At 30.0% G+C, this 24,227-nt stretch overlaps 1 protein-coding gene across 2 annotated transcripts in view; it reads left to right on the top strand.

Moving 5' to 3' along the window:
- Window positions 1-24,227, top strand: part of LOC142332200 (N-acetylgalactosaminyltransferase 6-like) — an 82,716-nt gene that overhangs the window by 36,978 nt on the left and 21,511 nt on the right. Inside the window, exons 7-10 of one of the 2 annotated variants that reach the window (XM_075378488.1) lie at window positions 1,180-1,401; window positions 5,692-5,805; window positions 9,845-9,988; window positions 12,368-12,651. In XM_075378488.1, coding sequence (XP_075234603.1) covers window positions 1,180-1,401; window positions 5,692-5,805; window positions 9,845-9,988; window positions 12,368-12,535 — 648 coding nt within the window. In that variant the 3' untranslated portion in view covers window positions 12,536-12,651. Of the gene's footprint in view, window positions 1-1,179; window positions 1,402-5,691; window positions 5,806-9,844; window positions 9,989-12,367; window positions 12,652-24,227 lie in introns of those variants that run through there. The other variant, XM_075378489.1, reaches the window with a different exon arrangement.

Consider the following 24,227-nt stretch of genomic DNA (forward strand, 5'->3'; position numbering starts at 1 on the left):
TCAAAAAAATGTTTAATTTCATCAGAATATGACTTTTTCCATTCAAATGTTATAGTCTATTCTATGTTTAGAGAGGGATACAGTTTTCAGTGAATCTGTGTAATTTGAAATTCAAATTGTTCAGAGTAGCACCCAGTAAATACGGAACATTTGATATATTTTAGCATTAAGCCATACCAGTTTCCTCTTTGCTAAAACTTTTGTAATCCTTTACTCGGTCAGAAAGTCATTCTATCATAAGATATTGCTTGAGTGAGAACAAAGCCCAGAAATCTGTTACAAATTGTATTGAGAATGTTTTGTGAAATTTTAAAAAGGAAACTCTGATCTTAGTCGGTATGTATTTTATTTTAATTTATTACCTAAGATGTAACCTTTTTTACACGGAACTATTTGCCTTAAGGCATGCACATTGAGCATTAGCAGCCGAAAAAATTGTGAATGCCAAAAAAAACTGTTGAATAATTTCAGATTGATTATGATGTTCGCAACGATTAAACCTTTCACAGGGAAAAAATCTTTTAGGTAGGATGAAGTTTAGGAGAAAAAATTAAAAGGAATAATCTCTGAAATATTTTTCTTAGTAAGTGTTTCTCAGGTTTCATATGACAGGGAAGGTTTTCCCCACTGCACAGCAGATAACAGTCAAAAAGTACTAAGTAATTGAGCTAGTAATTCCCATTTATTATCGTAATAAGTTCCTGTTGTAAACATACGTTTCAGAGTAATGAGCGATTAAGTTTTTAAGATTTAATCATAAGCACAGTTCAAAAGATATGAAGGGATCAAAACAAGAATCATTTTTTAAAAAATTGTATAGTATATAAAACCTCTATAGAATTAGACGATTAGGTATTTACAGAGAATGATGCAAGCAAAGAAGTAACATAATAAATTTTTACTTTAAACATAATAATAATAATGAGTTCAATTGAAAAATCAATAAAAAATGTGGATAGATTATAAAAAGGTTGAGATGGAAGAGAAAATGAGGTAGAAAATGATCATCAGCTGAATAATCTAATAACGAATGATAAAAAAATAATGATGATTCTGAAATGTAGTTGAAAAACAACTGCAGTCATACTTAAACTAGATTTTTTTTTTTTTTTTTTTTTTAAGTAATTATGGTTGTAAAAATATCATATACTGGTTTACAATTAACTTTTTTTTATTCAGAATTACAGAAGAGTAGCAGAAGTCTGGATGGATGAATATGCAGAATATATTTATATGAGACGACCACATTATCGTACTATCGATCCTGGTAATTTAACAGAGCAAAAGGCAATTAGGAGAAAATTAAATTGCAAATCATTTAAATGGTTTATGACTAATGTTGCATTTGATCTTGTTAAGACATATCCTCCAATCGAACCGCCAGATTTTGCTTCTGGAAGTGTAAGTTATACTTTTAATTTCTTTTTTAAATGTCGTATTATAGTAAATTAGTTTGGTGGTACTAGTTAATGTGTTGAAAAAGTTTTGATTGATTTATCGATTGATAAATATATGTATTATGATAGCACTGATTTAATGGCACACATTGATTTATCGATTAATAAATATATGTATTATGATAGCACTGATTTAATGGCATACAGTCTGTAAATAAAGTAATGAGACCGGTTCAGAAAAACTTTTTATTTATAATCGAATTATACATGGACTCTTATCACCTTCAAAATAGTTCCCTTGGGAAGCCACGCAACACTTCAAATGGTTGTAGTTAAGTTGAAGTTCTTTTGCATGACATTTTACTATGGATAAAAGAGGAATTTTTTAAGAAGTAACATGTTGATTATTTTAATTTTTCAATTTTTAAAGGAAAAGCAGTTTCAAAATGTTAGCTGAATAATAAGAGGCGTGTTTTTTAAGCAAGGGCCGTTTTGATATAAAAATTGAAATAAGCGAAAAACAACAATTTTTATTATAACAATATAAACTTGCATATACTTATACTCTTTTTCTATGTATTCATTCACTCCATTACATTTTTATTATCAGCTTACAGCTTCATTATTCCGTTATTGAAGAATTCTCCCGCCTATGATTTAAACCAATTAATTACTCTGTTTTGCAATTCCTCATCATCTTCAAACTTCTGTGATGCAAGCCATTGTTTTAAATGAAGAAAAAGGTAACATTCTCTTGGTACAAGATCCTAGTGTAAGGTGGATGTTCAAAGATTTCCCACTGAAATCATCACAATTGTTCAGTGGTTTTGTTTGCTGTGTGAGGTCATGCATTATCATGGACAAAATCCTGTCGGTTAGCTTCCTGCGCCTTTTATTTTGAATTGAATATCTAAGTTTTATAAGTGTTTCACAGCATGTGTCAGCATTAACAGTTTTTCCACATTCAAGAAATTCAATCACCAATATCTCTTTGGCATCCCAAAAAACCATAGCCGTAAGCTTTTTCATTGAACTTTCTCGCTTAAAATTTTTGTGCTTCAGGGATGATGAATGTCGCCATTGCATTTATTGCTACTTTGTCTCAACATTTGAATAAAATATCTGTGTTTCATCACCAGTCATAACATGTTTCCATAAATCATCACCTTCATTTTCGTAGCGTCTCGAAAATGTTTGAGCTGCAGCGGAACGTTTTTCTTTGTGTGTTTCTGTCAACGTTTTTGGTACCTCTCTAGAACACAACTTTCTGTAACCCAGTTTTTAGTTAAAATGTCGTAAACAACTGATCGCAAAACAAATGTAAACTCGATCGATAATTGAAAAACAGTAAGGGTTCTGTTTCCATGAAATTTTCACATTCACATTTTCAGTCAATTCATCTGTGATGACAGTCAAGCGACCACTATGTTCTTCATTGTGAACATTCATTCTTCCTCTATGAAAAAAACTATACCGTTGGTGAACTTTACCTTTACGCATAACACTGGGTCCATAAACATCGACCGTTTCTCTATGAATATCAGCAGTAGATTTGTTTTTCACCAGTAGATGATGAATTTCTAGATTGCATTTCACAACTTGTGGGATTATTTATTGTAGCACTCATTTCAGCCAGGCTGTACACAGCAAGTAATGTGAATAACATTAACCTATTGTTGCAAACAGATGATTGTTGATATAACTAAACATTCTACACAAGCCCCATCAAGATTCTATGGCGGAAAATTGAAAATGGTCCTTACTTAAAAGACATGCCTCAGAAAAATAGTTTTCCAGTTTATATGCGGTTTCTTTCCTTTACCGTAGTTCCAGTTATCACAATTTTTAATTTATGATTTAAATAAGGAGGGTATGTGATTTACATTCTGTTGTATCATTTAGAATTGTACTAAAACACATATTTTTACTTTCCTGGCTATAGTGTCACTCTATATATATATATATATATATATATATATAGAATGTATAATTATATATTACATAACTATAATGGGAAACTATAGAAATTGGTAAAAAAAAAAAATTTAATTAATCTTTTTAAGTTTTGTCTCTTAAGGAGGAGTAAAAACATTTTTTAACAAAAAAAAAATAGATTGTAAATAATTTGTGGGAAAAAAATTAATTTTAATGCTCCCATGCTCAAAAAATCTATTTTGTTGACATGTGAGTGTATATAAATATGTACACATGTGTATGTTAGATTGTATTTGATCTTTAGCTTTAGCACCCTGTTGACCGATTTTCTTCAGACATTGTAGACAGATACTACCTTCAGGAGAGGTGAAAGTTTTTTCAAGAATTTGAAAAAGGGGTGGGGGTGTTTTGGCTGAAATAAAATTTCAAATCTTTATTGGGCTCTTCAGCAAAAAAACTTTCTTATTAAGTTTTTATATCAAAATCACAAATTACCAGAAATAATATTCACCCCTCTCCCCAAAAAATACTATATATATTTTTTTTTTCTTTTTTAGCTATATCTTACTTCAGGGAAGAAGTTAATGAGAGTTTTTTGTCTCAGTTTTCTACATCAATATTATAATAATAATATTGCATATTTAAATAATTTATTTTTTTACTTTTCAGTACATTTTTATATTTATTATATTTTTTTTTTAAATTCTCAATTTGATTTAATTTTTACTTTTTAGAGGGTTTTTCTAATTTATTTCCTTTTTTATTAATGTTAATATTAATATTAGTTAAACAAAAGCTTTTTTAAAAAATAATTTTTTATATATAATCAAGTATATATTTTTGTAATTTCTTTGCTTTATTGTATTTTTTTTAAGACTAAAAAAAAGCAAAAATATTTATTTTTACACATCGAAGTTGCATACGTGTACCAAATTTCAATCATTTTCATACGGTAATTCATGAGAAATTAAAATTTTCAACTAAATGCATGAATTTAGCGTAGGGGTAGCGTGTGGGGGTGGGTCATATCAAATTCCGACACCGTAGTGCTGTATTGTCATCGAAGTTACATACGTGTACCAAATTTCATTGATTTTCATATGATAGATCAAAAGAAATAGCAGCTGCAGAAAAGGTGAATACTAGTCATCTTAAGTACTGCTGAGTGAGTACTACTGTCATCTTAAAGATCATTATAATGATGAAACTATTGATCGAAGTACTGCAAGTAGGTGGGCAATAAAATTTTTGTGTATCAGAAGCTGGTAAAGTGAATATTTAAAATTTTATAGTGCTCAACCAGTTTCTATGACTGATGAGCAGTACCAAAAGAAGATGGATGAACCGATTCAAAATGACAGCATAGCGCCATCAGGATACGCACATCAAAAATACATTATTGCACAACTGAACTACGATGAAATCTGTTCTCAATAGGTGCCATGCAAACTTACAGAAAAGACAAACAACAATAAAAGGAATATTGTAAACAGCTTCTGCATTATCGTGAGAGAAGTATTCAATATTGTGACTGGAACCAAAACTTGGTGCATCATTATGACTCAAATGAAAAACGGCAGAACAAGGAATGCCAGCACTGTGGTTCGCTGCAGTAAAAAAAATACAAAACACAACTCTCAAAAAAAATTTTTTTTTGACAATGTTCTTGGATTCCAAACACATGTATGTGATTGACTACTTGGAAGCTGGGTTAACTGTAAATTTTGTGCAATGTGTTAAAATACCTTAGTCGTATGTCGTGTTTGACAATCCACACAGCTAATTATTCTGCAAACGCTAATGTTGGCCATACATATTGATGCAACTACCCAGGCTCTTGTGAAGATGAAATTTGAAGCTGTTCTTTAAACCTCCACACTTAACCGGTTTAATGCCCTGCAATTTTCACTTCTTTCCACAATGATATTAAGAGGTTGGATATTCATTTCACGATGAATGGAATGATGAACTGGAGGATGCAGTAAGGCCATTGATCAAGGAAAGACCGCCAGCATTCTTCATTGATGGATTGAGAAAACTGGTGATTCACCATTGGGAGAGATGGAAATGGAATGTAAGTTATTGTAGCAAATAAAATATACTTTTGTCATATTTGTTTTGTTTGACTGTAAAACCAATATGATTTATCTCCAAGTTATGAGCTACTGTTCATTACATTTCAGCCAGCCCTCCTACATAATACCTCTGATTCTCCCACCTCTACACTTTCGCTCTGTTCTCAATCTAGTCTTCTATTCTTTGATTCATCCTGGGTCTCTAAACTAGAATTACACTGTGGAACATTCTGAATTAAATATAGCTTATATCATCTGTATGTCATGTTTAATTATTTTTACAGATATCTAATGCTGTTGCACCAGAGTTGTGTATAGATGCTCAAAGTAGATCACCTGATGAACGGATTGTTCTTACACAATGTGATACTTCTAAAAAAAACAAAAAAATATCCCAGGTAATGTATATTTCTTGTTTTTTTTTTTTTATGTCAACATAGAAAGTAATAACTATCTGTTTCATTATCAATTTTACCACATTGTAAAAATTATTTTTCAGGAATTGAAATGTACTCTCATTACAAGTACTGTTTTAATAATTTATAAAAAATGTTCACAGAAGCTTTTGAATAAAATTTTGTAATGTTTAGGACGTACAATTTTTTTATATCTTAAATGTAGCAAATTTATTCTTTGAAAATAAATCATCTAAAATTGCATATTGATTTTGAGCTATTGGTAGGTACAGTCAATGGAAATATGGTATTACTGTTTGAAAAAGAAACAGGTTACTATAACATTAAATGACAGAGTTATATTGATTTTGTTTTAAAGCCATTCATGAAACTACACACACACACATTGCCTGAAATCAGGAATGCAGACCAGGATAATTTATTAATGACTATTTAAAATTACATCATTTGTTGTACCTAATTTCCATAATTTTTACTTTCTGGCTAAAGTTACACTGTGATTGTATACGGTATAACACAAAGTATGCTAATCAGGTCAAATTTTACATGTTAGGACTTCTGCAAACCTTGTTGTTTTAATAAAAAATCACAATTTTAGCATAAAAAAAAATTCCAGGATGTAAAAGTATGTATATTAACCCCATTTTGACTTAAATCAGATATCTGTAGTGTGGGTAGACCAATTTGGATGAGATTTAGCAAGATGATTTCTGTATATGGGAAATTGATGGTATTTAATTAGGCCACAATCTGTCAAGGGAGTAAAAAGATACAAACCTTATGGGCTCATATCTAAACATTCTATTTGAAGGCTAAGTATATATTTTCACTTAACTAAGATGTTCTCTGACGGTTTTTGGCCTTTTTTAAACTTCCATCACGGGAGGGAAATTAAATCTTTTTATTTCTTTTTGTTATTTCTAAACTCTGTCACATTCTTCAACTAATTGGATTTTCCATTACGTTATTATGTCACTTTGGTTAAGTATATGGTAATTTCATTCAGGGATGGATGATAAACTTTTTTTTTGCTTTTTATCATCAGTTATTGTTTTTCTTGATATCGTCTAATAAAACTTTGGCTTGGTTCCTTCATAACAATGCGCTAATCCACATTTCACTGCTAATTCACTAGTTTTATGTAATATATTCCTTCAGTGTCATGTCTCATTCACCACGCTCATCCAATCTAACCCCTGCTGACTTTTTTATTTCCAAAACTAAAATAGTCGTTCTAGAATAGAAATTTAGGATAATAAAGTTCATAAAAGAAAATTTGCAGAACATCCTGAAAGCCATTTTAAAACATGCTTTTCTGAACTGCGTTTGAAGAGGTCTGTTCAAAAAATACATAGACTAACGTCATAAAACGAAATGCACTTTCTTTAGAAGTTACTTGTCTGGATCCCCTTCAAAGTACTCTCCTCCCCGACGCATACACTTATCCCAACAGTGTTTTCACTTTTGGAAACAGTCCTGGAATGCTTCTTTTGTGATGTTCTCTTCAGTTCCTTCGTCACATTTGCCTCATTCTCAGGGATCATCTCAAATCTTCTTCCTTTCAAAGGTCTCTTGAGTTTGGGCAACAACAAGAAGGTCAGGTGAGTAGGGTGGGTGGGGAAGAACAGTGATCGAGTGAAAAATTCACAAGTCTTGAAGGCTGAATGGGCTGGAGCGTTGTCGTGATGAAAAAACCAGTCACCACTCTTCCACATTTCTGGCCTTTTCCGCCGGATAGCGTTCCGCAGTCCGCCGGATAGCGTTCCGCAGATGTTTGAGAACTTCAGTGAACTTCTCTGATGGTCAGACGACAATTTACACAAACCAGGGTGTTGATTTTGTCTACGTGTAAGTCGTCAGTTGACGTGGAAGGACGTCCAGGACGCTCATCGTCTTCAATCATTTGATGACCATCTTTAAAACATCCATGCCACCTAAAACATGTCGCCTGCTTCATAGCAACATCGCTGTCTTGAGCATATCAGAAGTTTCACTCGTAAATTTTCCAAGTTTAACACAAAATTTCACGTCAACTCTTTACTCATTCAAGTCACTCATTCTAAATCCGCAAAACAAAAAAAACATAATTTACAAACAACCACGTAGCTAAGCAACCAATAATAATATTTGCAATCAAAAAACTGCGTTTTAATCAGCTGATCTGTACGAAGAACATGGCAACCCCAAGCAGATTTGACTGGAACCAAGTGGACCCACACAATTCAAACAGTATCTATTTTTTGAACAGACCTCATATATAAAGGGAAAGGGAGAACTTCAAAGGAGATTAATTTTTTAATGCTGTAAATATTCAATAAAAGGTTTTTATAAAAGACCTTGTATATTCCCAAGGTACTGCTGATATGTAAATAACCTTAATAATAAGTAGGAAGAATCGGTACAACCTATTTATTATTTTGTAGAACAAATTCATTAATAAAACTTCTTGCCTCAAGTTTGAAGATGTTAATCCAAAAAGAAATCTCAAATCATATTTAAGATTCATTAAAGGACATGGTTCCCTCTATGAATCATGAGACCTTGCCGTTGGTGAGGGAGCTTGAGTGCTCAGTGATACAGAATAGCTGGACCGAAGAAGCAACCATATCGGAGAGATATCTGTTGAGAGCCAGACTAAGGAATGATTCCTGAAAGAGAGCAGCAGCTCTTTCAGTAGTTAAAGGCATAGGGTCAGGATGATTTAAATGGCCATATCAACATCACTCAATCCTCTGAGTACCGTGCTGCTGAAAGCAATGAAAATGACGGCTGCTTTTTTTCCAAGATAATGTAGCTCTGCATTTTCATATAAAAATGATGAGACGCCTTCCTTGGTAAAATATTCTGGAGGTAAACTAGTCTCCCGTTTGGATCTCCGGGTGAGGCTTTTTCATGATTAAGTGAAGTAAAATTTAGAGAGGGAATATTCATTGGACCACACAAAAGAAAATTAATTCATAAAAATATATTTTAACAGCGAACTGAATCCTAAAAAACTAGCAGCATGGTAGTCATTCAAAGATGTAGTTATTGGTTCTCTTAGGAACAAAAAAGCCGAAAACCATAATCAGCTTATAAATGAACTCTTGGTGAACTACAAAAATTTTGGTTGCAGAATGTTTTGAAAATTCATTTTTTACATTCTCATTTGGACTTTTTTCCTTTAAACTTGGGTGACATCACGATGAACAAAGAGAAAACTTCCACCTAGATTTATTGCATTTGGAACAGTGTTATCACGGCCGATGGGGTGATTGTATGATGAGTGACTACTGTTGGATGATAAAAAGTGAAGACTTAACTGAACAACAAAAAGAATATAAGAAAAAAGAAATTAAGATAAACAAACAAATGTCTGCAAAATAAAAGTAGAAATTTTAATTATTATTATTTTTGTATCTATTTTTTAAGAAATTTCTCAATATTTTAAAGGGTCATAACTAAAAATCTGAGGGTGATGAAGAAAAACTGATTTCATTTTAAGATTCAGCATAAATAATGCACTCTAATTCACCTACTTTTTTTATCTTGGTTCCAAATTTTGTTTTGGCCTCTAATAGTCCCAAATGATTCTTGTGATACTTCTGAAATATTCATATACGCATAAGATTTCATATTCCCTGTTGTATTGTTCCTCTTCTTTGAATTACTTGTAAAATAGGATTTAGCTAGATTGCTAAATCCAAATTTATTAAAATTAAATAATTTACAATGCCAAATGCCCTTTGCAAAGCCATCAACTTAATTAACCACTGCTACTTAATCCCACCAGTATCAGTAAATTTAATAACATTTTAGAAAATTTACAGTCAGATTTAGTTTAATTCAGTATATTAGTTGTTGAAATCAAATTACAAAATATAGAAAATTTAACAGATCATGATGAATAAAATGTAGTAGGAGTGAGTTCAGAAAAATATTATTGTAGCATTATCACATACTGTCCTTAAAACTACTAGTGTTTGTGCAAATGTATTATGTTATTTTAATAAATTTACATTTTGTTTTGTAATTTTTGTAGTTATTCAGTTTAACTTGGCATAAGGATATCAGAGTAAAAGGTCCACGATACTGTTGGGATGTTGCAAATCCTAGTGATAAAGCTCCTGTAATATTGTATCAGTGTCATGGATTACACGGTAATCAATTATGGAAATATGATGTGGTATGTTATTTGCATTTTTTTTTTTTTCACTAGATTAGTTGAATGTTAATTTTTCTTATCATATTTTGTAATATTGGAATGAAATGATGAAAAGTGACATATCTACTTGGGATTTAATTGAGGAATTTTTTATTGTTTTCATTCCTAATTTGTGTAAATTAGGTCAGATTTATTTTTAATCTTGTATGAGTGAGAAATTATAATGTTTAACTTTTATGTAATACAATTGTTAGCGTCTAGCTTCATTATGATGAAACTGGACAACTTCTTAAAGAATTAAAAAAGATTTTTTTTGTGTATTATTTCTTCCTATAACAAAAATGATGTTGGATAAATCAGTTTGAATAAAAATCAGTTTTACCAAAACTTTTTTTTTTGGAGAGAGGAAAAGCACCACACCTCATAACAGTGTGAGACTCTCCTTTGTGAACCTACCCATGAAAACCCCTCAACCTCTACAACATTGATGCCAGACCCATGTTACAGTATTATCACAGGACCCCCACGTGTCTTAACTCCATTGCTGGCCCCATACCTCGACCTTGTTGGAAACCTGGGTTCGACCTCTTGTGGTCTCCCTTGGGATAGGTTCCTGGACCAAGGGAGACCCTGAAGTTATTCACTCACTCCTGGACATCCTCCACCAACTTGGTTTGGATGATTTTAACAGAATTGGGACACTGCTTGCCACAATTGTTCAATCTGAAGCATAGTCCCAATGATATTCTCTGGGGTAAGCATGCCGAATTTTCTCCTGCATGCTTCTCTATGCTGCAGGAACTGATCGCACGTAAATCCCATGTGTTCTGCGGTGTCCTTTCAAAGCTTATTTTTTCTAATTCTGAAGGATGCATGGTGAAGAAGCGGCATCAACTACTGGTAGTATCTGTTACAAGCAAGGACTTGACTTTATTAACTGTAGTCCAAACCCTAGTTCTGCTTTCACCATTTGGGTGCAGCCATATCCGAGTTGTTAGAACTGCTTGATGGAACCAGTATTTACAAGATCGATCCAGTAGCGGCTAAGATACTGGATTCAGTAACCAGTGCTGAGTGATGTGGATTTTTAGGCCTCCAGCTGTCCATAGCTCGCTGTGGGCAGTTATCACATTTGTAGGCTTGCATATATTTAGTAGTAGTAGAAGTAGATAAAGTGAGATTTATCTTACATATAAAACCTGATTTCAGGTTAGAAATCGTTGAGCGATGATCTTTTCTGATTTCATCATCGATGCGTTTCAACAAGTTCTCTGCGATTATTGAGGGCCTCCCCGAACATTCTTCATCGTGCACATTAATTCTGTTATTTCTAATCCTTTCACACAATTTCCGAACTTTCTTTCATTCATTTCATTATCACCATACAGCAACCAACTGCCTATGAATTTCAGCCAGCTTAACGTATTGATGGTTTAAAAAACGTATGACCACCTATTTCACAGTCAGCGGCAACATCAATTTTTTTCTTATTCATTCTATAAAATAACTCACATATATTCAAAGATACTATAATGCGACAACTTACAGACAACAATGCAGTGTGTACATTACTAACATGACCATGAATGACACAGTTTTGCCAACCTTAAGGAGAGAAATTTCCCAGCAGTCTTTACTTAGAGTTATCCCTTCTATTTAATGAGAAAAAAAATTAATGTACATCATCAATGTTATAAAATCTCATTTCAAATGCACTTCTTTCAAAACCATAAGGAAAACATATATCAAAATCAATCTTTCTTAATCACCTTGTAGAAAATATTACACCACACATGATATTAACTTGCAAATTTACTCATAGCACTTCTACTTGCTTCCATTGCAAATTATACTTAGCATATGAAAATCATAAACTTTCATAGATTTTTTAGCATGCTAAATTTGATAAAAACATTATACTAAATGAGTAAGCATAGATTAAATATACTGTTTGACCATACAGCTTTTCTAATCACATGGAAAATGAGCATCCCTACTAATACCTCAAAAAAGATCTTGAAAAGATTTTTTAGAAACACATTTCTACTTACTTGCAAAGCAAGTCAATTTTTATTACCTTATAAATATATAAATTTTCTTTTGTCTTGTTGATCCTTGAATTCAGATTTTTATATGTATATTTTTTTCTAGATTCTACTTATCCAAAAATCTATGTAATTTCACTTCAAAGTTTAAAATTTATTTTCATACATTGAAAAGTAGAAATTTGCTATTTCAAAATTTTTCTCGCTTAATTAATTTATTTTTATTACACTTTATATTAATAATTTTATTTCACATGCTGCACCAGGATTGTCATGGGAGTTTGTCAGTATTTTGTAATGGTTACAACTAACTGGCTGTCCTGCAATAATTCAGATATAATTTTTTTTTTTGCAGAATAAAAAATGGTTAGTACATGGAGGCAATCCTCGTTGCTTAGATGCTGATTTATCACGTAAAACAGTTTATGTGACGACATGCAGTGTAAATTCAGAAACACAACGTTGGATTATAGAAAACGTTAATTATAAAGAGCTTGAAAAGTGGGATTTAAGTGATACATAATAATAATTACATACCTAGGAAAAACTTTTTAATTTTTTAAACAACTATAATGTTCTGTAATTTTCATTTAATATTTTCATATTATATTTTGTCAAAAAAAAATTACCAGAAAGAGTAATTTGTTCCTAAAATGTTGTTCATATTACAGTGTAAGAAAATTATATTAGATTATTATTATTTGAAAATTACAGAATGTTTTTATGTATATATTACGTAATGTGTAATTTATATATAAATATATGTATATAAAAGTAATAAAAATAATTATCTAATAATTATTTTAAATAATATATATTTTTAATTAGATTAGATTTCTAGTTAAAGAAAACAATAATTCAATAATTATAAATTACAGCATCATAAAAAAAAAGTGGATAAATTTTTTTTTTTAATATTAAGTTAATTTAGCAAACAACATTGGCATCTAAAGGGAAACTGTGCTCAATATATATTTTCTTTTAATTGAAATTAATTTTGACTACAGATTTGGCCATTGCTATTTCATTTGTAGTTACTTGTTCTTGATTATTCAGGCTGCTATTCTCTGAGAAATTCCAGATGTTATATATCAGTCTAACTAAAGGATTTGTAGTTTACTGTTTTTCTAAATGTTAGAGAATGATAGAATTACTAAGTTTTTTATATTGCTAACCTTTATAGCAAATTTAAGTTTGAACATCACAGCAAACCTGGTCAAAATGGGAACAATAAAGACTGAAATCTTTATTTTTTAATTTTGTGTAGACATTTTGAAAAAACTTACTAGATAAAATCCTACTATTTTTAAAAGAACTCAAAAATTGTGTATTTTAAAATTTTATTGAATCCACATCTCCAGCTCGGATATTACCGCTTTTTATCTCCTGCTTTGAAACTCCAACTTCAAACATTAATGTTATTAGTATCTATATATCAGTAACCATGCCTAGTTTGATGCCACCACTTATCTATATAACCATTCAAATGAATTGAATTTCCCTCACTTTTTACATTTCCAGATTTTTTCCTTGCCTAGTATACTATTCTTAACTGCCAAGGAAGTAAAATAAAATAAAAATATGTAATCTTTCTGTTATAGAAAGTAATCATAGTATAATATAATTATGAGATGATACAATTCTGTAACGTATGTTGTGTATACGTATAAAAATATATAACTGCTGGACACTCATCAGTGCTGCAATCAGTTGTTTTAAAAAGCCAAGATGGTCCTGATAAAAGTAAATTTGAAGAGGAGGAATAGTTAATTCTTCTCCTCCCCACAGAAACGTAATTACAAGACTATGATTGAAACATTAGCCGAGAACCTGATCCTAGGAAGTCTTATCAGCACTTTAAAGATATAACAGCTAATGATGATAACATTGGTGAAGATTTAATCACCGTTCCAGGTAATAAAAGAGTCCTTGATTCTCTTTAATCTGATGCCTGAGCAGGTTAATCCAGAATTTATTTTTAATACAAAATGTAGATTCTGGTATTACTTGCATTGACATCCTTGAATATTTTATTCTTTGTCAAACTGAACTCTTAAAAAAATAAATGGATTCTTTGATAAAACAGTAAATTGTATTTCCTTCTGACAAGATAAATCTTCAACATCTGGTATATCTCAGTAGATGTGCTTATAGGGAATGCTGATGAAGTCAGATTATATAAACTTTTTTTCCAAAAATCAATGAAGTTAAACAATACAGGTAATTTATCCAGCAGTCTGCAGATGTCTTACAGTAAATGATCATAGTGGCTTATGGTAATGATTGTACTAATAATGATTAATGATCGTAGCAGACACCACCGTGTAAAATTAAAACAGATTAATGAAAAAGTAATAACATATAGCAGTTGATAACTATATTTAAGGGAACAGGTTAAAATGGTAAAATGTATAAATATTTCTTTGCTTAGATAATATAATTATGCTAACAAAACTATAATGTAATTTGTTACATATTTTAGATTTACATTTGTACTCTAAATCATCAAACATTTAACATCTTCTGTTTGGTACTTGTAGAACTAGAAACGATTTAAGTGTACAAATGTATTAAAGTTATTAGAAAAAATAAAAATTAATTTTAACAGCAAAATTTTAAGAATTGTGGTTTTATAATTTCTAGAATGGATGTCTTTCCACTTTTTTTTTAATGATGCTGAATTTCTACAGTATTACTAAACTTTTTTTTAAAAAAAAACAAAAGAACTATTAATAATTAAATAATTTTTGATTGGTTTCATTCTAATAATATGTAATTAGTTTCTTATTTTATTGTAACTAAATTAAGGTATATGTGGCTTGGGACCTGAAATCTCTTCAAAAGTATTAAATGAATACGAAAGGAGAAAAGCAGTTAGTGAGAAACAACAAAACAAAAATAATTTTTTTTGTCACAATATCAAGTTGATATCAATTATCAGTTAGTTGTTTTTTTCATTTTCCAGTATAAATTTTGGCCTACCAAAAATTGATTACAAAAGTGGAGTTCCTTTTTCTCTTTGCTGGAAAAATCAAGGGAAAATACAAATTTATTGTATTGAGTCATTTTCATTGATTCCATTTAGATGTTATACATCTTTCTATCCATCCATCTAAACTAGATTTATTAGTAGCTTTAATATTTTTTTTACTTTATGAAATAATTAAAAATAAACAAAAATATTTTTATTTTCATGATTAATCATTAATTTATTTTTTAAACCATTTATTAATTAAACTAACACAGCACAGATATGAAAATCTAATAAACAGTGCTGATAATAAATATGCAGTAGGTTAGTTTATCAAGATACACATCCCTGTCTGGAATCGGTACCTGATTGAGTCTTTTAATTAATAAAAGCAAGTTTTATATATATATATATATACATATTACAGATTTGTAATCTATATATAGTCTGTATAGTTCATTAGTTCATTCCCATTTTTTTTATTATAATTATTACTTTAGATTTTTTATTTTTTCCTATGTTAAACAAGAAAATATATTTTTCACCTTTCTTTAAAAGCTGCCGGGTGAGTAATTTAAAAATATATATATTAGATTTATAAATTAGATTTATAAATTTTTAAATTTATATATTTAAATCATTTATATATTAGACTGATTTGTACTTCTGAATATTGCAGACTATCTGTAACAATGGCTGAAAGTAGTTTGAATTTTGTTTAAATCCTTATCCACACAGTTTGCCATTGAGTGAGATACTTTTTGTAAATGCCAACCAATCCAAAGAAGCAAACCAAGATTCCTTCTGGATTTGGAAACTATCCTACTTACATGGTCATTGAGAATTAACTTTGAATCAAAAAACCTCAAGATCAGAAATATCTTCAACAAGTTATACAGAGTGCTGACCAGTCCTGTTAGTTTGTCATAAGATTTTTCCTAGATTAGGTTACAAGAGCTCTTTTGCCAAAATTAGACAGTATTCTATTATCAATTGACCATTTATGAATTATATTGTCAGATTGCAAAACCTCATGATCAGGTAGCTGTTAACTCTAGCCATGATTTTAAGGTCGTCAGCATATAATAATGCCTTAGAAGAAATATCCAGTCTAATATCATTAATAAGTAGAATAAATAACAAAGGAACAAGGTTGGAACCCTGAGGTGCCCCCGATACAGCCTGTAGTTTGTGTTAAGCTGGTCTGGGATATTAGGGTTGTTTTGATAAATATTTTATTTTAGAAAAGCCTCATAAAAAGAATTCTAGATCTAGTAGATCAGGAAACTGTAATGTGGCCGCAAACCCTTTGGGATAAAATTAGCATGTCTGCAAAAATTAATGAAGGAATTCTCTAGTAGAATAAGAAATATGCAGGTGGAATCTACTTGTTAGAGCCACTAATCCCACTTGTATTCTTCTTATGGTACAATAAATCTGCATAACAATCTCTGGATAGCATCCAAAATTTATAATTTTCATATGAAAAGTTATACAAAAACATAGCATATGTATGTAACATGCATGCTACACATTATATGATAGTTTTGAATATATCTAACAAGGTAAACCGACACTCTGATCAGAAACAAAACCTTGTCTAAAATGTATATGTTGCTACAAAGTTTTTAAACCACTGCCAGTATTCAGGTCCTTTTTTTTTTAAATGTCCAATCCATGTGAAATATTCCCCCAGAGATTCAGGTGGAGGTATATCAATTTTAGCCAGAGTTTTATTTATTAGTTTGTTAAAATTTACTTTTTACCAATTTCTTAATTGTTTTTGATTGGTGCTGTCGTATTGAAAATCTCCATAAACTCATTTATGTATGAAAATTAAAAGGTATTTGAATTAAAATGAATTTTTTGTTCAGTTTATAAACATATTTTATTATGACACTTTTCTAAATGAAACCCATGCAGTGAGAATTGTAGTATTGAGCCACTTAGTGCAGTGTGATCTAATCAAACAGCTTTCCCCTTCATACATATCAATTCCCACACAAAAATTTCCTCATTCAATTACAGAATTCATTGAATAATAAAATTCTGAATTCACATATTTATAAAATTACTGTGTTTGTTAAATTGATCATACAGTAAACGAATTTAAACTATTTAATCCTTTTCATTTAACCTGGGTTTTGGTTAAACAGGGTCTGTTTAAGCAGGGGTTTACTCTTGTAGAATTATTTCTTTTAAATTGTTTTTATAAGAATACGTGTAATTATATATGTTGTGAAATATCACAATATCAGTAATTAAAAGATTTGCTTCTTAAGGTAAAATAAAATGTTCATTTTCTGATTAAGATTACAATTTTTGCCTTATGATTTTACTTTTTTTAACTTATCTATTTTAATATTAGATCTTAATTTTTATTTTTAGTGAATGCGATATCAGGTAGAGGATAATAATTATGATTTTAAGATATCTTAATAGCAAAAAAAGTTGTAAAATTGAATATTATAATAATAATTATGCTGATTAATTATTATTAAAATATCACATTTAAATACATTAAATTGAGCCTGAAATATAGTTTATTGGCTAAATATTATCATAACTTTTATAACATTTCTTTTTTCCTCAGTATTCATTTTCACTTCATTTATCTTCTGTTTCATGTCAGTGATAAAGACACTAAATAGCATTATAAGAATTTAAAAAAAAAAATTTAATTAATGTTGTCTAGTTATATTGTATATTGATTCATGTATGGGAATTTTTATTAAACCAGTCATGAATTATTTATGTTTCATTTTATAGTAGTATTTTTATTGTTGTTATTTAAGTCTTTAAAATTTTTGTTTGTATTAAAAACTATAGATTTAGGAAAAGTCCATGAGAACGTGAACCGGTTAAATAAATATTCAGATAATTAGTATTTCATTATAAAATTTTAAATTATGATTTATGAAAATAAAATCAATAAAAAATTAACATTATTGCAGCTTTTTTGATTTTTTAATGGACTAAAAGTAAAAAATTATTTATTTGATAGTAGGGATGGGTGTTATCAGTAGTTTTTCTTCCAGAATTGTATTTGATAGTCAAGTAGACTTTCAAATTATCTTTTAACATTTTACATTTATTTAACTTAAATTAAGTACAGTAAAATCTACTTTATCTAGATACTAAAAAATAAACAATTTTTATCTGGGTAAGGGGAATTTCCATGGTAAGAAGTTAGCTTAGCTGGAAATTTTTTTCAGGCTTTAATTGCTGATTGAATTAAAACCTAGATTAAATATAAGTCATTCAGTCTTCATTAACTTATTTCTTCAAAATAAAGGAGATGAAAATTATTAATACAATAGCTTAACACAAATTATCTTTGAATTCCCAGATTTGTATAATATTGAATGTTCATCATTTACAGTACTTTTGTAATCTACTGTAAGAGATGATAATGGTATATACAGTTAATCCCATTTATAGGAATGTACCAATATTTGGAGTAATTTTGGTGTAATTTTTCATTTGGAGTTGTTTTGTTTGATGTATGTATGTAAAAAAAAAGAGATAAATTGGAAATTTTAAGACTAGTTCTGTAAATTTTATTGACAGGAGGAATTCAGTAGTGATTAATATTTCTAGAGAAGACCTTGATAACTAATATCATTCTTTATATGCCTTGTTATTAGACCTGGCCAATTTTCATAGGAAATCCTTTCTTTCAAATCACCTTTCTAATGCTGTATCCAGATCTTTTCAGTATTCCTTATCTACTTACTAGTGGTTGCAAAATAAATACAGTTGCAATGTCACAAAATAAAATTCAGTAATTAGGAGGGACTGTTTAATTATTAAAATTAATGATCAAACCAGGCTACATGGAACAACTGTATTTCAAGGGCAACAAAAACATTGTGAAATACAGGATCCCATAAAAGATTACCCTGATTGCAATGTGTTTTATAAGTTTTATTAACAAAAACAACTATACAGTTTTTACAGAAATATATCTTAATTATATCAATACCTTTTCACTTTAATAAACTTGACATGACTGCCTCAAGTGGCACAGAGAATTTCAAGACCATGCTTGCACTCTCTTCATACATTTTTCAGCATTTGCAGTGTTTATTTTCAGTTGCATGTGTGATCTACTCCTGTAATGTGTTCAAATCTTGAAGAGTAGTTGCATAAGCAGTATCTTTAAGATTACCCCAGAAAGATAAATCCATTGCAGACCTATCTAGTAACTACAGAGGCCAGTGAATCAACCCATCCCTGCCAAACCAATGATGTAGAAAAGTGTCATGAACATTAGCTGTGAGCAGGTGCTGCATCCAATTGGAAGATGACATTTGGCTGCCTCTTATCTGACTGAGAAGTCAGATGACAGGCAAATGTGTGATTTAAACGCGCAATTTATTAGCACATTAAAAACATATTCAAGTTTATCATTTTTTCATTGAAAAATTGAGGTTTACTTATCTCATTGCATAATAAGCCACACCAGACATTGAGTTTAGGTGTGGCACATCAAGGACAATATACTATTGATAATAGTACATATGATCCCTGATCATATGTAGATTTTTTATCCCCAAATATGCAGATTATATCTATTACCTTCCTTCTTACATGAAATTTTGCCTTATCAATAAAACAGTTGATAAAAAACTGATTATACTCATCAGTTTTGCTCAAAATTAGGTTGACAAAGTTCTTGCTTTTATGATGATCGTAGGTTTTATTTGATGCAAAATTTGAACTTTTTTTTAAACATTTTTTAAGCATTTGCAAATTTGCATAACACTTTGTGCACTGTAAACTTTGATATTTATAACTGCCATGAAGCTTGTTTTGATAACTTACCTCTTACATGATTGAGCAAACAAATCTTTAATTGTCTCAACTGATTCTTCACTATCTGATGGAGCATTTTATTATTGTTCTGACAAAGAAGGTTGATTTTACAAAAGTTCTCATTTTTTTCTTTCTGTACCAGCGAGAGGGTATTAATTTATAGGAGGTAAAAATGCAAAGTACAAAAACTTAGAATGTTTGTTTCCAAAAAAGAGTTGTCCGTTTGTGTGGAAGGTTACAGGTTTTACTGTTTCTTATACTCTGCCTAATTCATTCCTTTATTAGCATAGTATTACCGTAATATTGTAAAAGGGATATTTTAATCTTAAAGACCATTTGATACTACATTCTTACATTTTATTGTATTACTTGCCTTACTGTTTGTATAATTGCAGCATTTGTGATCATAATAGACAAGCTTCAAAATACTTTTATCTCACTTCTATGTTGTTAATCCGCTAATCTATATAATTAATTATTGTTTGACTCATAGTTTCAATTCATATCACTCATTAACCATTTTTCATTCAAAAATTTCTTTTATCTTTTAGAACAAATGTAAATTGCTAAAAATTAAGTCCAAACTTTATAGTGATTAACTAAAAACATCTCATCTAAGTGAAAAAATTCCATTCTCATTTGTATGCAATTTTTTGTTTACATGTATGATAGCCGCCAACAAAGCCAAATCTAGAATAAATCGTTAAACTGCTTAAATCTGGGATGGTACTTGATTTTTTTTTTATCAATGTACAAGTGACATTCAATAACAAGACAAATTGATATAGATGAAAAACAATTTATTCAATGAGAGTGAAACTTACACTACTTTTCAACATAGTCTCCAGCAACATTTAGACACTTGTCCTGTCGTTCTGTGAGCTTTCTGATTTCCACAGTGTAGAATTCTTTACCTTGCTGTTTGAACCATTCATGTACCACTTTTTTGACTGCTTCATTGTCATCGAACTTCTTGCCACGTAAAAAGTCTTTGAGCACGCTGAACAAATGAAAATCAGACGGGATGAGGTCTGGACTGTAAGGAGGATGTAGCAACACCTCCCAACACAACTCAAGTGTTTCTCCCGTTCTCTGAGCTATGTGGGGCATGCATTGTCATGCAAGAGTATCATATTTTGAGAACATAACCTGATGTTTTCACCCTATCGCAAGACTTACTTTCTATCGGAGCATGTTAGAATAGTACTCACTGTTCACAGTACATTGTTCTAAATAGTAACAAAAAATTGGGTCTTGCAAGTCCAGATCATCAACATCATTTTACCGGATGACATGTGAGTTTTTATTTTTTTGGTGGGCAAATCCTGGTATTTCCACTCAAGACTTTGCTGTTTGGATTCAGGCTTGATATTCATGTTTCATACGTAGAAAGTTTCATTACCTTCCACTTCAAACCGTTCTTTGAGCTCAAGGACGCAAGGACCCAGCACGCACTTTGTAACTCACATTTGTGTTCTTCCATTTATGAACATTTGGCACCATTTTGTGATCATGGAGCGTAACATTGCACTCTCACAGTATACATCAACAATCTGGCGATAAATTTCACAACAATTGTAATTGTTTGCCCACAAAATCGGACTACTGAATGCACTTCTATGCTGGACGAAACCTCTAGAGGATACACCTTATTGACAATGACACTACACATGAACTTAATGTCATACAGAATTGCTGCTAGGGGAGTGTGAGGACAACACAACCAGTGCTGCCACCACAAGATATTAATATATCCCTTTCAGTTCAAGAACACGGCAAGGGTGTAACTTATTTTTTAATCCACCTCTCGTACCTGTTTAAAACAGTTATCCCTTGGCCTTTGTATGCACATATTATTTTGGGTTTTGGTTTGTAGTTATTACATTTGCATGTAATTCAGAAAGAAAATGTTATACAGATTTTTCCTTGTTGATCAAAAGACAACTTTATTTTTAGTTAGTTATTATTATTAAAAAAAATTAAGCTTTTGTACAGTCTGATGAAAATGTAACTACACTGTGACTGTTCATTATAAAATAATTTTATAGCAGCAAATGAGCCTTAGTTCATCTTCAAATCTGTAAATTATATATAATCATTAGTACATTACCTTATGGGTTATCATATATCTATCTAAATGTTTCCTCTCTTGCTCAGCTTTTATACATCTCAGGTACATTTTTATACTTTCTGAGCTGTAAAAATAATGTTAATCTTTAATTGATTTTATGTTTGTTTATTAATAATGTAATTTATCATTTACCTTTCTATTTACTAAGAAGCATTGTTGTATAATATAATAAAACAAGAGTTCATCATTATTGAATATGTGTAACATATAAAAGCATAATAGTTGTGTAAAATTAAGTTTATCGTACCACATATTTTTTACTAGAGTGGGAAAACTATCTTGCTGAAACGTTGGTAATGTTTCCTGTTATAAATATAAAACAAAAGTGAAAAAATATATATGTGGTAGAAAACACATTAAAAATTTTTCTGATGTTATCTGTCTTCTACAACATAGGAAATTGTAAGGAATGTTGTATGTAAGTAGGATATCCCTGATGTGAAGTACATCTTTACATTTCTTAACTTTATCTTTAATTTATCTAATACATTAATTTATTGAATTAAGTCATCGCTAAAACTGATTGACTAGTAAGATAGATAAAAAAGCTATGAGTAATTTTAAAAGAAAAACTGAATGGTTTAAAAATCATTATTATAAAGATTGCTAGCTACTATTTGAATTGCATAAAGTATTAAATATTTTATGCAAAATTATAGAAAAGCTGTTTTTTCTTTTTTAAACTGACTTCAAAAAAAGAAGTGTGTGAGGTAACAAAATAAAACAAACTGAATTTAATTACAGAATCTAATTTTTTTATTTTAAATTTTATTACTCCGAAATCCATTATATTGACTAATTTTCAATTGAATTTTGGTCTTTTTACAATACAATATCAAAAATACATTAAAAAATAAATAATATGAAGATTTATTAGGAAATGTGACAAAGAAAAGGGATTTTTAACCATTGACATACCGAAGAACAGTGCTATATCTGATTATTACTGGATGTGTATGTTCTATGAGTCGAAATGTTATTGCATCTAGAAAATAAATATAAAATATGTAGAACCTAATAAATATTATATGTGTAGTATTAAGCGTTATTTGGCGATTTAATCATTTAAAAAACAAAGAAAATACCAGTCTATTGTTAAAAATGTATAAATGTTTGTACTTAAAAAACAATGATCTTTGATAGTTTAAAATTAGCCTTTTGTAAAAAGGTTCCATGATGGTTGCAGTACTGTACAGCGCAGCAATACTCTTTTTAGAATAAAGCAGTATTTTAAGTTTTTATTATGTAAAATTACAAATTTATTTTTATGAATGAAAATAAATGATTACTGTTTGTTTACAGTAGTATTTTTTTACAGTAGATTCCACTTTATGTGATCATGTTTGTCAACTGAATATTGATTCTGTTAAGTGGCAATTCTAATAACTGAAAATTGTACAAATGTATATGCACACAGTTATTGAGTATATTTTATGTTAAAATGAAATATAAAATTACAGTTTAACTCATTTAACTCATTTTACTAAATTTATATACATATAAGTTGAGTATATATTTATTACGTATTTTAATATAAATTACATATTTAAAATATTTTTTAATTTTTATTTGTATTGAATATAACTTAAAATTTTGTTTAAAAACTATTATACCTTCACATATTTTTCATTTCGTTTCTGGGGTTCATCTTCAGCTGGATCAGGTTCCTTCTGCTCCTGCAAATGATCAATTGCAGAATTTACCATCTCTTTATCTGTTAACGCTGTAGTGGCTTGTGAATCATTGTCAACGTTGACCCTGTTTGTTACTGTTCCTGTTTTTATTAAAAAAAGATAACTAAGATCACACAAAATTTAATCACATTAATATCTACATCAACTACCCTACCGTATTACGCAGAGAACACAACCTCACACAACAGAATTTGATGCAAAACTAAAAATAAGATATCTGTGCGATCAAACAGCACACCTAATTATGTAAACATCTGCTCTAAGATTATCTATATGTTATCAGCTTCAGTGTAGGCGTGTACCTACCTGCATACAGACTGTACAAAGACACTCGGTGCAAGACTACCTAATGTGATTGATACGAATGGAAATTGGCATGTATAAAATACATGCAGACTGTATGAAGATGCTGGCATAGAAACTTATGCATCATAACACAACCTCAATGAAAGTATGTGAGATGTACAATATCCATGCGATCCAAACACAAACACATGCATGATTTATATTGTCCGTTCGATCTATGTGTAGTTGGTTATTAATGCATTCAAAATTGATTTTAATATCTGAGAGTGTATTTGTAATAAACTGAAAAGATGTA

The sequence above is a fragment of the Lycorma delicatula genome, chromosome 11, assembly GCF_047948215.1.
Source record: "Lycorma delicatula isolate Av1 chromosome 11, ASM4794821v1, whole genome shotgun sequence".
NCBI classification, from domain to species: Eukaryota; Metazoa; Arthropoda; class Insecta; order Hemiptera; family Fulgoridae; genus Lycorma; species Lycorma delicatula.